Genomic DNA, 14,927 nt, shown 5'->3' on the forward strand with positions numbered 1-14,927 from the left:
TTCCAGTTGCTTTGCATCCTCTCCAGCACTTGGTGTGTTAGCCATTCGAGTAGGTGTATGTTGTTGCTGTTAAATTGTTAAGTTGGGTTCAACTCTTGTGACGCCATGGACTGTAGCCTGCCAGGCTCCTCTGTCCATGGGATTTCCCAGGCAAGAAAGTTATCTTATTGTGGTTTTAATTGGTATCTAATGCTTAATGTAGTTGAGCATCTTTTAAATATGCTTATTTACTATTCTTATAGCTTTTTGGTAAAGTGTCCATTTTTAACTGTTTTGAGAATTGTGTCTGTGTCCTAGATAAATACACATCCCTTGTTGATACGTGATTTGCAAATATCCCAGTCTGTAACTTGTCTTTTCATTTTCTTAACAGTGTTTTTCATAGTGTAAAAGTTGTGTATTTTTTATAAAATCCAATTTTATCATTTTTTTTTCTTTTATGGATTGTGCCTTTGGTATAACCTCCAAGAACTCTGCCTAACCGTAGGTCATGAAGGTTTACTCCTATGTCCTCTAAAAGTTCTATAGTTGTATGTTTTATATTTAGATCTAGGATCCATTTTGAGTTAATAAGGTGTGAGAGTTAGGTCAAGGTTCAGGTTTTTTTCTTTCTCTTTTTGCATGTGTATGTTCAGTTGTGATGTGCATTAAGTTGTTCATACTAATACCTAATTATCCTTTTAATGTTTGTTATAATATCTCCTTTCATTCCTAGTATTGGTAATTTGTATTGTTTCTCTTTTATTGTCTGGCCAGAGGTTTATCAATTTCATTGATTGTTTTTAACAACAAGTTTTTGGCTTCATTGACTTTTTTTTGTTTTTAATTTCATTGATTTGTGTAGTGTTTACTTTTTTCTAGTTCATTGCGGTTATTTTTATTTACTTTTTAGCTCCCTGACACGCAAATTCATGAAGTGTTCCATTTTTGGGGGGTTTCCCTGAGAGTTCAGTTGGTAAAGAATCCGCCTGCAATGTAGGAGACCCCGGTTCGATTCCTGGGTCTGGAAGATCTTCTGGAGAAGGGATGGACTACCCACGCCAGTATTCTTGGGCTTCCCTTGTGGCTCAGCTGGTAAAGAATCCACCTGCAATGCGGGAGACCTGGGTTTGATCCCTGGGTTGGGAATGGCTACCCTGGAGAAGGATCCCCTGGAGAAGGGAATGGCTACCCACTCCAGTATTCTGGCCTGGAGAATTCCATGGATTGTATAGTCCATGGGGTTGCAAAGAGTCGGACACAACTGAGTGACTTTCACTTTACTTCCCTGACCAGGGTTGACCAGGGGTTGAACCCATGCTCTCAGCAGTGAACGTAAGGAGTCCTAACCACTGGACTGCGAGGGAATTCCCTCCAGTTTTTTTTTAAAGTAGAACCTTAGTTGTTAGATTGTTGACATGTAAGTCCTTAATGCTATACATTTCCCATTAACCATTGCTTTAATGTATAACCCAGATTTTGATGTGTGTTTATGTTTTTGTTGAGTTCGGCATGTTTACTAATTTCCCTTGATACTTCCTTTTTCACCCATGCATTATTTGGGAATGTATTGTTTAATTTCGAGGTAGATGGAGAGTTTTCCAGTTAGCTTTTAATTCCATTATGGTCAGAGGCCTTTTTTTTTTTTTTTTTTTAATTTCCATTCGTTTAACTTTATTAACTTTTTTTTTTTTTGCTGTGTGGCTGGTGGGATCTCAGTTCCCCAACCAGCAATTGAACCCCAGACAGTGAAAGCGCTGAGTATTAATCATTGGACTACTATGGAATTTCCTAACTTTTTCCCCCAAATGGTCTAGGACATGGTCTGTCTTGGTGAATGTTCTGTAATTAAGAAGAATGTACATTCTGTTGTTGGTTGTGGTGTTCTGTAGATATTCGTTAGATCCAGTTAGTTAACAATGTCATTCAAGTTTTTTGTTTTATCCTTGGAGAACATGGTGAAGTCTCTTAACTATAATTGAGGATTTGTTTATTTTTCCTTTCATATTTGTCAGTTTTTGTCTCATATATTTTTTAACACTATTGTTGAGTATGTTTGCAATTGGAATTGTTATCTTTTCTTGGTGAATTCACATCAAGCAGTGAGAGGATAGGGAGGGATTACTGCGTGCTTGTAGGGTCTCAGCTCCTCTGGTCGAGAGGAGTTTTGCTTTTCCGGTTTTAGGCGCCTGCCTGGAGGGCACTGCCATTGCTTTTTTGCAGCAGCCACCAGCGGTATTACCCCGGGGCAGGGGAGAGGGAAGGAAAACACGAAACAGAATTTCTTCCTTTGTCCTTTATCTTTCTTTTCCTGCTCCTCGGATCAGAAGGAGAGGGTTTTTCTTAGAACTTCTTCTCTGTACCCACTGAGCACTTCCAGATTTGGGGCTTCCCTTGGGTACAAGCTGAGCAACACTGGAGGAAAATGACAGCTTCTTGCCAGTTTGATGTAGCTTCAAATTCCTCTTGCTTTCTCTAGTCTGCTCACTGTCATTTGCTTTGCAGAGTCCTCAGGTAGCTGTGGCATGTATTTTTTCTAGGATTTATAGTTCCATTCAGAAGGAGAGAGGCAGGACTCCATGGAGTGTTGTTTACTCCCATTTTCACTGGAACCAGAACTTTTTGTTTAGTTTTGTTCTTAGAATATATTCTGAAATATACTAAATCCTTTACTTTTTCATTCATGCCTGTGTAAACCAAAAAAAAAAGTTTCAGTAAACAAGTGTTTCCTGCCATCAAGCCGTCAGCCACTGCTGCTACTGCAGCCATCTGGTGGTGTACCCTAAAGGGAATTCAGGATGGAGAAGAGAGAATACTGGCAGATAAGATGCGGATCAAAGGAATGACTTCAGTAAACCCAGACTCTGGCATTTTCACATACACAGAAAAGCACTAAAATCATTAACTTGAGATGTCTGGTTTTTGTGATTAGCAGTCATCTTGTGATGTTTGTTGGATTACATGTTTTTGGTTTTTTTGCCTCCCGCCGGTCAAAACTCATATGTCCTGACTCCTCCCTTATCTCTTTGGAAGGTTCCCTCTGATCTGTCTGTATCCATGGCCTATAGTGAAAGTGAAGTCGCTCAGTCATGTCCGCTCTTTGCAACCCTGTGGACTGTAGCCCGCCAGGCTCCTCCGCCAGGCAAGAATACTGGAGTGGGTTGCCATTTCCTTCTCCAGGGGGTCTTCCTGACCCAGGGATTGAACTTGGGTCTCCTGCACTGCAGGCAGACTCTTCACCATCTGAGCCACTAGGGAAGCCCTGAGCTATGCTGCTGCTGCTGCTGCTAAGTCACTTCAGTCATATCCGACTCTGTGTGACCCCATAGAAGGCAGCCTGCCAGGCTCCTCCGTCCCTGGGATTCTCCAGGCAAGAACAGTGGAGTGGGTTGCCATTTCCTTCTCCAATGCATGAAAGTGAAAAGTGAAAGGGAAGTCACTCAGCCGTGTCTGACTCTTCGCGACCCCATGGACTGCAGGCTACCAGGCTCCTCCATCCATGGGATTTTCCAGGCAAGAGTACTGGAGTGGGGTGCCATTTCCTTCTCCAGGGCGTCTTCCCGACCCAGGGCTTGAACTTGGGTCCTCTGCACTGCAGGCAGACTTTTCACCATCGGAGCCACCCGGGAAGCCCTGAGCTATAGTTTTCAGTAATTCTCCAAATAAAACATAGTTCTCAACTTTTTACGTCGTGCATTTTTTCAGTTGACACCTATTAAGATATTTTCTTGTGATACAGAAAGAAATCAAGTAGTAGTAAGTTGTCACAGCCCAAGGGAAAAAAAATCTTGTGTTTCTCTAAGCTAGAGGCAGCCTAGTATTGGAGGAAGAGTGCTGAATGGGGGAATCATGAGATATGAGTAATGCTAGTGACTAATTCTGTGACCTTGTACGAGGTAGTTAACATCCTGAATCCTCCATTTCCTCCCCCTAGCATTTACAAAGCTAGGGGCATTGCGACTTCCCTGGTGGTCCAGTGGTTAAGACTCCACACTTCTAATGCAAGGGACCATCCCTGGGTGGGGAACTGAGATCCCATATGCCTCACAGTGTAGCAAAAAAAAAAAATACTAGAGAAAAAAGCTAGTGGCATGAACTATATTTCTGTGACTCTGAGGCTGATAGCTGAGAAGTTGATCAAGGTAACTTGTTTTTCTCTCAGCTGTCTTAAACTTCTGTGATTTCCCTCATATTTTGGGACTAGATTTAGGCTTTTTCTGATAGTCTTTGTTGGCTTTGTAGAGGTCTTCTAGAGAGAAGTTACTTACTAGCAGAGTATTACCATTGATACTGATTTTTTTAAAAGTAGTTTTATTTATTTCTTTATTTGGCTTTGCTGGGTCTTCGTTGCCGCATGGGCTTTTCTCTAGTTGCAGAGAACGGGGGCTACTCTCTGGTTGTGGTGTACAGCCTTCTCTTGCAGAGGCTTCTTTTATTGCTGTGCACAGGCTCTAGGGTGCACGGGCTTCAGTAGGTGCAGTTCCCGGGCTCGAGAATGCAGGCTCTGTAGTTGTGGCGCGTGGGCGTAGTTGCTCCGCGGCATGTGGGATCTTCCTGGATCAGGGATCGAACCTATCTCCTGCACTGGCAGGCAGATTCTTTACCACTGAGCCACCAGGGAAGCCCTTGATTGATTTTAGATGTCTCTTGTTCCCCACACACCAAGTTAAGGTTAACAGTAAATAAGATTCTTTTTGAAAATGCAATTACTGGGCTTTTGACAGTCAACACCTGATTTTACATTTGGTTCTTGATCTTTCAGAGCTGTAATACCTTTATACTTTTCTTAGTTTATTTAGCTGTGTTGAAAGTAAGTATGTAGTACATTGGTTTTGCTTGCCTTTAGATTTTGTTTTGTCCTAAAGTCATTGATATTTATGATTATTGTGAAAGTAGTGGTTCTTTATATGGACCTCTATTAATATTTTTTATTATGAAAATTTTAAGGACTTAGATGCCTTGTTGAAGCTTTTTGATTTTTAAAAAGCTTTTGGTGATGAACAATTTCTAATACACAAGAAAATAGAGAATAATATAATGTATTGTCATGTATTCATCATATACCTTCATCAGTAATCAATATTTGCCCATTTTGTTTCATTTTTACCCCCTCCTCTTCTCTTTCCTTGATGTTTTTCCCCCAAGAGTATTTTATTTATTTATTTATTTTTAGTTCTACTTGTTTATTGCTATCACCCCATCTCCTTCCACCTTCCTCATGCATGTTCAGTCGTGTAGCCCCATGGACTGCAGCCTGCCAGGCTCTTCTGCTCATGGACTTTTGCAGGCAAGATTACTGGAGTGGGTTGCCATTTCCTTCTCCACCCTGGGAGTATTTTAAAACAAATCCTAGCAATCATATAATTTCACATAGATACAATATTTATTTTTGAAGTACTGGGAAGAACTTCTTGCATCTTAATACCAGGTTCAAGTGCCTAGCTCTGTCACTTGCCAGCTTTGTGACCTTAAGCAGGTTGAATAGTTGCTCTGAGACCAAGTTTTCTCAAAGGCAAAGTGAGGATAGTGATTTTCCATCCTTATTTTAAAATGATGTAAGGGACAAATGAAATAATGACGATAATAAACGTAAAAGTGCTTTGTAAACTACAGACATTAACCCGCAAATAGTTCTATTAAAAAGTGACAAAATGGGTTTAGCCAAGTGCAGGCAGCTGGAGGGGCGCCGCTGAACTGATCCACTGAGCCTGTTGCTTCCACTGCCGACCCGTGCTCTGTGACCTGCGATTCCAGATCCCTTTTAGATTGGCCTAGGCGCCCCAGGCCCGGTCCTGGCGGTGCGTCTGGGGGATGAGCAGTGGGCAGCAGGCCAATGGGGCCCTGTCTGGAGCAAGGTGCTGCGGAGCGACACGGTCTGGGAAGACAAGGATGAATTTTTAGATGTGATCTACTGGTTCTGACAGATCATTGCTGTGGTCTTAGGTGTCATTTGGGGAGTGTTACCACTGCGAGGTTTCTTGGCAATAGCTGGGTTTTGCCTGATCAACGTGGGTGTCGTGTACCTCTACTTCAGCAACTACCTGCAGATGGACGAGGAAAAATATCGCGGCACATGGGAGCTCACAGAAGAAGGGTTTATGACATCGTTTACCTTGTTCATGGTCACCTGGATCATCTTCTACACTGCCATCCACTATGACTGACGGTGCACGGCCCCACCTGCTCCCTGCCCGGTCCAGAGGACCCTCTTAGTCACAGCACAGAAGCATGATTGGTAGGGGCTCCCCAGCCACATGGAACCGGGAAGACCTATGTTTCCTGGACTGAAAGTCAGTGTGTTGGGCGTCAGTGTCTTCTGCAAGGGTTGCAACCTGAAACTTTAGAGAACCATCCACCTTTTGAAGAAGCACTTTTGAACTCTCTGTTGCCAACTGTTTCTTCTTGGAGACCATTGTGAGATATCTGTTTGCCGATTGGAGCTGTCCTTTGATTTGCTGCACCTCTGGATCTGGATGAAACATTAAATTGTCTTCCTTCTCCATCAGGTGTACAGTTTTTAAACTGCCATCATGGGCATTTCAAGTCTTCTGAAAACAGTATGGCAGTATGTGCATGGTCCATAGCATAGTACAGGCAGCATCTGATAACAGTTTTCATTGTAGAATGTTTTCAGATGTTTGAGTAAATCAGATCTTTAATTGAGAAAAAAAAATGACAAAATGGCATTATACAGGTAGCTTTGTGTAGTTTAGGACACACAGTCTTAAGAGGGCCGGTATGCTGGAGCTTATCAATACCTAGGGAACTTTTCTGAATTCCTAACGTACCATCCCTACCTTGAGGATTGATACCATAGTGAACTGATTGGAGTGGGATATCCTACGGGTTTATTAGATTAGAGCAACATAGAAGATGATTGGTTTAGGATTCCACAGCTAATAGGTACTGAAGGTGATTGTAATGATTGTCTAATTCTATAATTTTTATTAACATGGAGGTATAATATGTATAAAATAAAATGCACCTATTTTAAGTATACATTTTGGTGAATTTCATAAGTGTATACATCCATTTCTATCACCCCAAAAGATTTCCTTGCTGCCCAGTCCAGTCCCTCTCCCCACAGGTAATCATTGATCTCTTTTCCATCATTGTAGATGAGATGTGTCTTTCTTAAAGGTTTCATATAGGTGAAATCATACAATATGTGCTCTCTTGGTCTTACTTCTTTTGCTCAGCAGAATGTTTTTGAGACCCTTGTGGGTTGTGTATTGGTTCTGTTTTATTCTGACAAGTATACTTTTATATGGGTATGCCAGTCATGCTTCACCTGTTTATGAACATTTGGGTTGTTTCCAATTTTTGGCAGTTACAAATGAAACTTCTTTGACCATTTTTGTTCATGTGTTGTTGAGAACACATATTTTCATTTCTCTTGGGTAAACACTGAGTGTATTTGCTGAATCATATGCTAAGTGTATATTTATATGAAATTGCCAAATTGTTTTAAAGTATTTGAGCTATTTTACATTCCCGTGAGCAATGTGTGAAAGTTCATTTGTTCTATATTATTGCTTAAAATTATAGGCATTCTAAGGGTGTAGAGTGATATCTCCTTAATAGTTTTAATTTACATTTCTCTGTTGACTGATGACATTAGCATCTTTTCATGTGCTTGTTGGCCATTCATATATTTTATTTTGAGAAGTGTCTAATCAAATCTTTCCCCCATTTTAAACTATGATTATTTTATTTTATTTTTGAGTTATAAGATATGTATTCTAAATACAAGTCCTTTGTAAGATAGGATATAATGACATCTTTTGAAGGGTAAAAGTTCAAAATTTTTATGAAATCCAGATTATTAATTTTTCTTTTGTGCTTTGTTCTTATATATTAAATCATTGTTTAACCCACATTTCCAAAGATTTCCTTCTGGGTCCCATTTTGAATTAATTTTTGTATATTGTGTAAGGTTAGGGTGCAGGGTTAATTTTTATTTTTTCTCATGACACTAGTAGTCTTCTGGACAAAAAAATGTTGCCTGCCATTTCAGTAAACACAGAATATTATGACTGTGAAGACATCAGCCTGTGCAGCTGCCCCTGATGGTACACCTTGAGGGGAATTCTGGATGGAGAAAAATAGGATCCTGGCCCTGGATAGTTAAGATATATATCAAAGGAATCATTTCAGTAAGCCTAGACTCTTGAATCTTGTCAAACATACAAAAGCATTAAAATCGTTACTTTGAGATGTCAGTTTTTGTGATTAGCAGTCATCTTGTGATGTTCAACTACATGTGTGTTATTTTTTCACAGCAAAACCTATGTATCCTGGCTCCTTCTTACTTCTTTGAAAGACCCATCTGAGAGGCTGTATTCTGGGCTATAGTCTTCACTAATAAAACATAATTCTCGGCTTTTAGGTTGTGCATGTTTTTCAGTTGACGGTTTTGTCTGCTGAGATTGGTTTATTGGTTTTTTTCCGCCACATTTTCAAAGAATACTTAGTATATACTGAGATGATTATGTTTCTCAGATAGGTGTTTAAATTTGATATTTGATCTTTTCTCCTCATCTCTTATTTTGTTGAATTGAGCTTTGATTATGATATTCAGTATTCATCTCATACTTTGTTGAACTATGTTGAGTTTAACGACAGTTGAGCAGAAAATACCTATCTTCTTTAAGGTTAGGCATGGTCCTTTAGTTAATTTAAGGATTGTGTAAAGATTTGGCTTGATTTAGTTCCTAAGATATTTTGATATTAGTGATAGACTTTTCATTGTTAGTGTATTTTATTTCTTACTTTGCTTTAGTTACCACTTAACATTTTTATTAGTGTTCTTTACATAAATTTAATGAATTGAGGGGTTTGTATGTAATTGCTTTGCTGGAACATTGTATTACTGGACTTAACAAGTCTTAAATTCTTAAAAATCAGAAATGTGTGTGGAAAGTTGTGTATATGGTTTTGGTAGAATGTGAACATCTTTATTTAATGTCTTTCTATATCCAGAGGATGCCAGCCCCCATCAGATTGCGGGAGCTGATCCGGACCATCCGGACAGCCCGAACCCAAGCCGAAGAACGAGAAATGATCCAGAAAGAGTGTGCTGCAATTCGGTCATCTTTTAGAGAAGAAGACAATACATACCGGTGTCGGAATGTGGCAAAATTACTATATATGCACATGCTGGGCTACCCTGCTCACTTTGGACAGGTAGGCTGGGGTGAGACCACATCTAGCAAAGGGTGCTGTGCTCTGCTTAGTCGCTCAGTCCAGCTCTTTGTGACCCCATGGACTGTAGCCTGCGAGGCTCCTCTGACCGTGGGGATTCTCCAGGCAAGAAGTGGGTTGCCATGCTCTCTTCCAGGCTAACAAGGGTACTCTTATTTTAATGTCAGTAGGTCAGGGACTGTTAGTCTTTCCTGTCAAGGAGGACAGGATATTTTTGATGTCCCAGTAGTCTTATTATTATGGAACTGAGGGTAGAATTGAGAGAGAAAGCTGCTGACCTGGGAAGGCATGATATTGCCATCAGTTGTCTTTTCCATTGGGAATCTCTGTAATTATGTGGATTAGAGTATGTTTTGATGGTGGCAGTGTGTTTAAAGATTGACTGGGATTAACTGGTAGGTTGTGATTGTTCTGTCACATATTCTGGACTATGATGAGTACACTTTTAAGAAAAGTTTACTAAATGTTTTCTTAATTATTTTCTCAGTGCAGTAATATTATAACACTACCAACACTGTTGACAGTTGTGTTTAAGTAAAAGAAATTTGATGAATGCCAGGTAATGGCATTTAAGGATTTTGTCCTTAACCTCATTCCTTGATAGCTATAGCCACTGTGCAGTTCTGCCTCTTGTTTCACTCCCACACACAAACACATATTTCTTTTAAAAAAAAAAAACACATATTGCTTGATACAGCCAGTCTGGGCCTGATAGTCTTGGTGATAAGTACTTTCTTCTTTCCACTTTTATACATGGTGAGGGAGATTGAGCTACAGAGAAGGGTGTAGTGGGTTGTTTTTTTATTCTTATGAATGCTATTAAATTTTATTTCACTTGAAAATTTAATTGTGTGCTAAGTAGTCTTTCTGAGGAAAAGACTGCAAAATTGAAAGAATGTAAAAAAAGTAAAATAAAAGAAAGAATGTGCAACACTAGGTACAAAGAGAAAAAATACCACCCATATTTGCATTATTCAACAATAATATTATTAATGTTTTGACATATTTGTCAGGAAAGATGGCCATCAGTTTATTTTCTGTTCAGCTCACTAACTTCAGTGGAAGAATATACCCGCACCATTGAGTTAAAATAAAAAAGTAATGGGATTGAATCTTCCCAGGCTGACTTGGGTGACTTTTATGCTCATTTTGGGGCAGGGAATGAGATCAGCCTCTCAAGAAATTCATGGTTAAGAGTGGGAGAGCGTTAATTCCCCAAAGGAAAATTGAGGTATTAATATCCGAGGAAAGGACCAGATACTAGGCAATCAAAAGCAACAGCTGTCTCCTATAAATAAACATTATATGCTTTTGCCATATCAGAAATGGATCTAGGTGGTTATCCATATAGCATGTGACATAATTAGTATAAAACAGATAGCTATTCATGTATTCTTTTTGGTTGATTTTAAGTAGACACATTAAGTTAGATAGTCAAGTGGAGGAAAGGCTCCTAATCCTTCCACTCAGAGAGTGCTGCTGTTAAAACACATCATGAGAACAGTAGATTTATATACTCCTAAGGCTGTTCTTTAAAGACAAACTCTTGAATTTAAAATCATAGGGTAGACTTTGGTGATATTTCATTTTGTACAGGAACTTTATATATATGTCTAAGATTCATTTCTATGACATATTTAAATAAAATATGTTTTCCGAGTCTATCTAGGCGGCATTTTTTAAGAGAAACTACAGAGGTCATTTTGAAAGGATTTGGTAGCCATGAGAGAAGGCTGTCTTGCCTCAAAATGAGAAAGTTTGAGCTTTAATAAAAGAGCAGTAATTGGGGACTTCCCTAGTGGTCCAGAGTTAAGACTCTATGTGTCCACTGCAGGGGAGGTAGGTTTGATCCCTGGTTGGGGAACTAAGATCCCACATGCCATGTGGTGCAGCCAAAAAAAAAAAAGTAATAATTGTAGTTGAAACATGCCAAATAAGTTTGTATCAATAGTTCATCATAATTAAAAAAATTTGAAAGTGTTATTGGCTGTTTTTGGAAAATACTAGGGAAATGACTCATTATTTTGAAAACTGGTAAAGAAAAAGAAAGAAATATTTATCCTGCCTTTTCTATCCAGTTGTTCCTTGTAAAATAATTATTGCCAAGTTCTTTCCGAAGGAACTATTGGTAATCCAATGGTATATATAGAGAAAGTTGCTCCTTAGAGGAATAGCCCAGCTAATAAATGAAGAAGGGATGGAAGAAGAATTAGGGTATTACCATTTTCAACCCCTGATGATCATCAGTGCTGCTGATGTCACAAAAGAGATAAAACCACCAGCAATAATTAAAGCCTCCTGTTAAAAGTTCATATCACCACCTGTGAATTATATTTGCTAAATCAAAACAAAACTGATAAACGTGAATCTGATCAAGCTTCCTTGTCCATTTAAAAAGAGACATTTACAAGTGTTCATATTGGGAACAATCTGTATGTCCACAAAGAGAATAGATAAGTTGTATATTCATAGGTGAAATACTCTATAGCAATGAACATGCCTAAACTGGAGCTTCTTGTCTGGATGTAGGTAATGTTCAAAAGATGTTGGGTGAAACGGGCAGGAATACAATATGATACTTTGTGGAAAGTTTAAAGCATTCAAAAACAATTGTCTTTTTCACGTATAGCTAAGGACATACGACATGACAGTGATCAACAGCAATTTTGAGTTTTGGTTACTCCTGGGATGAAGAGAGGGAACTTAGACTGAGGCAGACTATTCAGAGGGATTTAATTGAATTCATCATACTAAATTTTTAAAAATAAATGGGATAAAACGTTAAGATTTGTTGAAGCTTGTTGGTGGGTCAAATTTTTGAGTGAAATATTTCATAATAAATTTTCTCAAGAGAAAAAAAAAAGGGATACAATAGGAATGTTAATATGTATTTTCTTCTCAACCAGAAGAATGAAAAAACAGGCTCTGGTTCATATAGATTTTATGTTGCCAGTCTGTATAGTGGTAAAGCAATTATAACCTTGTTCTTCAAATGTGTGTGTGTTTGTAAACGAGAAAGTTATTTCTGAATATTAAAATGAAATAAAAGTAACTTTTAAAAAATACCTAACCAATCAGTTGCAGATCCATTAATATTTACAATATTTTTTAAATTTTTATTTATTTAATATAAATTTATTTAATTGGAGGTTAATTACTTTACAGTATTGTATTGGTTTTGTCATACATCAACATGAATCTGCCACAGGTATACATGTGTTCCCCATCCTGAACCCTCCTCCCTCCCCATACCATCCCTCTGGGTCGTCCCAGTGCACCAGCCCCAAGCATCCAGTATCATGCATCAAACTTGGACTGGCGATTTGTTTCATGTATGATATTATACATGTTTCAATGCCATTCTCCCAAATCATCCCCACCTCTCCCTCTCCCACAGTTCTAAAAGACTGTTCTATACATCTTTCTAAATTCCATATATATGCGTTAATATACTGTATTGGTGTTTTTCTTTCTGTCTTACTTCACTCTGTATAATAGGCTCCAGTTTCATCCACCTCATTAGAACTGATTCAAATGTATTCTTTTTAATGGCTGAGTAATACTCCATTGTGTATATGTACCACAGCTTTCTTTTTTTTCCTAGTTTTATTTATTTATTTTTAATTTGAATTTATTTATTTTAATTGGAGGCTAATTACTTTACAATATTGTATTGGTTTTGCCATACATCAACATGAATCCACCATGGGTGTACACGTGTTCCCCATTCTGAACCCCCCCTCCCACCTCCCTCCCCATACCAATATTTTAATTGCATCTTTTCATCGAGATGAGTGTAAACATCATAAAGCTTGGTGTTAAATTAAAAGCAAGTGTCATGTGCATTTGACCTTTTGGGAAATTATTCTAAAAGCTGACAAAATGAGTGCAGCTTTTTTTAAAAGGGCAACCAGGTTAAATGTTGATAAAAGGCAGTATTTCTGCTTGGTTCAGAAAAATGTGACAAAGCCAGAAACTTGGTAAAATTATCCTTTTAAAAATTGTTTTGCAATTCAAAGAAAATTGGAGGATTGCATCTAGAAAAAGTATGTAGAAAATTAAGTTGTTAGGTTTTCCATCTAATCTACTCCCTCCAAATCTACTGTATTTGTTGTAAAGGGGGACAATGATTTCATTCCCTTCAGGCTTGTTGCTAATGACTGTCTGGAGTTTCGGAATGCTTCTGCTGAGAAAATATTCTGCAAAAAATTCAAGGATCAGCTGGAGATAATTAGTAGCTATTTGCCTTGAAGACATGGCATGTAGGACAACTGTTTGGGTGCTGTCTTCCTTGATGTGGCTGTTACCTTAGTGATGAGGAACTAGGCCCAGATGGTGAAACAACTGGCTTAGGTCTCTTAGCTAGAACCAGTCTTAGACTCAGCTGCTAACTCTGATTTCTTTCTCTTCCACTCTGTGTTATGTACAGAGAGAAACTTTTCTCAAATGTTTTCTTTCAATTACTAACCTGAATTTGGTGTCCTTCCTACCCTGTTTTCACAGTAGCTTGTGCATGACTGTCATGGTATATATATCATATTTTCTGATAAATATTCAAATGCTGGTTTTCTTTTATGTATCCTTCTAACAGTATCAGTGGGAATGACTGGTACATTGGTTTGGGCACAGCAGGAACTTACCAAATTAAAGCAAAACCACCAATGACTCAGAACACTTGGAAAGTAAATATAAAAAAAAATCAGTGAGTAGCGAAGAGTTGTGACAGTCAGCCCTTTGGCATGATAGTTGGGGAGACAGAAGGTTGCTGTGGATAAGCAGGTATATTGAGGGTGTTGTTAAAGGAGAAATTGATAGTAGGTGAGGAATACAAAATAACTCAGCAGAAAAAGCATAGCCTTCATGGAGTATAGAGATAAGAAAGGAGTACTTAACAGGCTCCGACAATAGCATCACAGATATGATAGATAGAATAGCACAGTAATTGCTCATGATTTTAAGTTATCTTTAAAAGGCTGATTGCTTCCATTTACTGAGTTATATTTGCATAGGGTTGTGGTCTTAAATTTTCGAAGACTTTTTCATGAAATGATTCCAAGACTTAAATGCTTTTTTGAAACATATGTTGTTTAACTTTGGAGGGAGAACAAATTATTTCATCTTTTTTTTTTCATTTTTTTTTTTATTGTATTAACTTTTCTAACCCTAAGTTCTCTTTGTCCTGCAGTTTTTTTCTCCCAGCCCAATATTATTCATCTTTGTAATAAACAATGACAGTTCACTGATGCAAAATTTAAAAGATACAAAAGGATATATGATGAAAACTGTGCTTTCCATCCACTTCCAGTCACTTAGTTTCCCTCCTTACAGGTGACTTGGGGTATTCATTTCTTGACTATATTTCCAGAGATGCTTTATACATCTCCAGGCAGTGGACATATATATTTTTTAGTTCAGTTCAGTTCAGTCGCTCAGTCGTGTCCGACTGTTTGTGACCCCATGAATCGCAGCATGCCAGGCCTCCCTGTCCATCACCAACCCCCAGAGTTCACCCAGACTCATGTCCATCGAGTCGGTGATGCCATCCAGCCTTCTCATCCTCTGTCGTCCTCTTCTCCTGCCCCCAATCCTTCCCAGCATCAGAGTCTCTTCCAATGAGTCAACTCTTTGCACTAGGTGGCCAAAGTACTGGAGTTTCAGCTTTAGCATCATTTGGTATATTCTTTCCTCTTCCAAAATTATATTGTAACATACTGTTTGCACTGTTCACCTACTAATCCATCTTG

General features: G+C 38.6%; 1 protein-coding gene across 2 annotated transcripts in view; it reads left to right on the forward strand.

Annotated features, from left to right (window-relative positions):
- The window catches only part of AP1G1 (adaptor related protein complex 1 subunit gamma 1), an 83,798-nt gene that overhangs the window by 16,539 nt on the left and 52,332 nt on the right, over positions 1 to 14,927 (forward strand). For both annotated transcript variants that reach the window (XM_006060402.4, XM_006060403.4), the window contains exon 2: positions 8,962 to 9,165. In XM_006060402.4, the coding sequence (XP_006060464.1) occupies positions 8,965 to 9,165 (201 nt within the window). In that variant the 5' untranslated portion in view covers positions 8,962 to 8,964. The remainder of the gene's footprint in view (positions 1 to 8,961; positions 9,166 to 14,927) is intronic.

This window comes from Bubalus bubalis, chromosome 18 (assembly GCF_019923935.1).
Source record: "Bubalus bubalis isolate 160015118507 breed Murrah chromosome 18, NDDB_SH_1, whole genome shotgun sequence".
In the NCBI taxonomy this organism is placed as follows: Eukaryota; Metazoa; Chordata; class Mammalia; order Artiodactyla; family Bovidae; genus Bubalus; species Bubalus bubalis.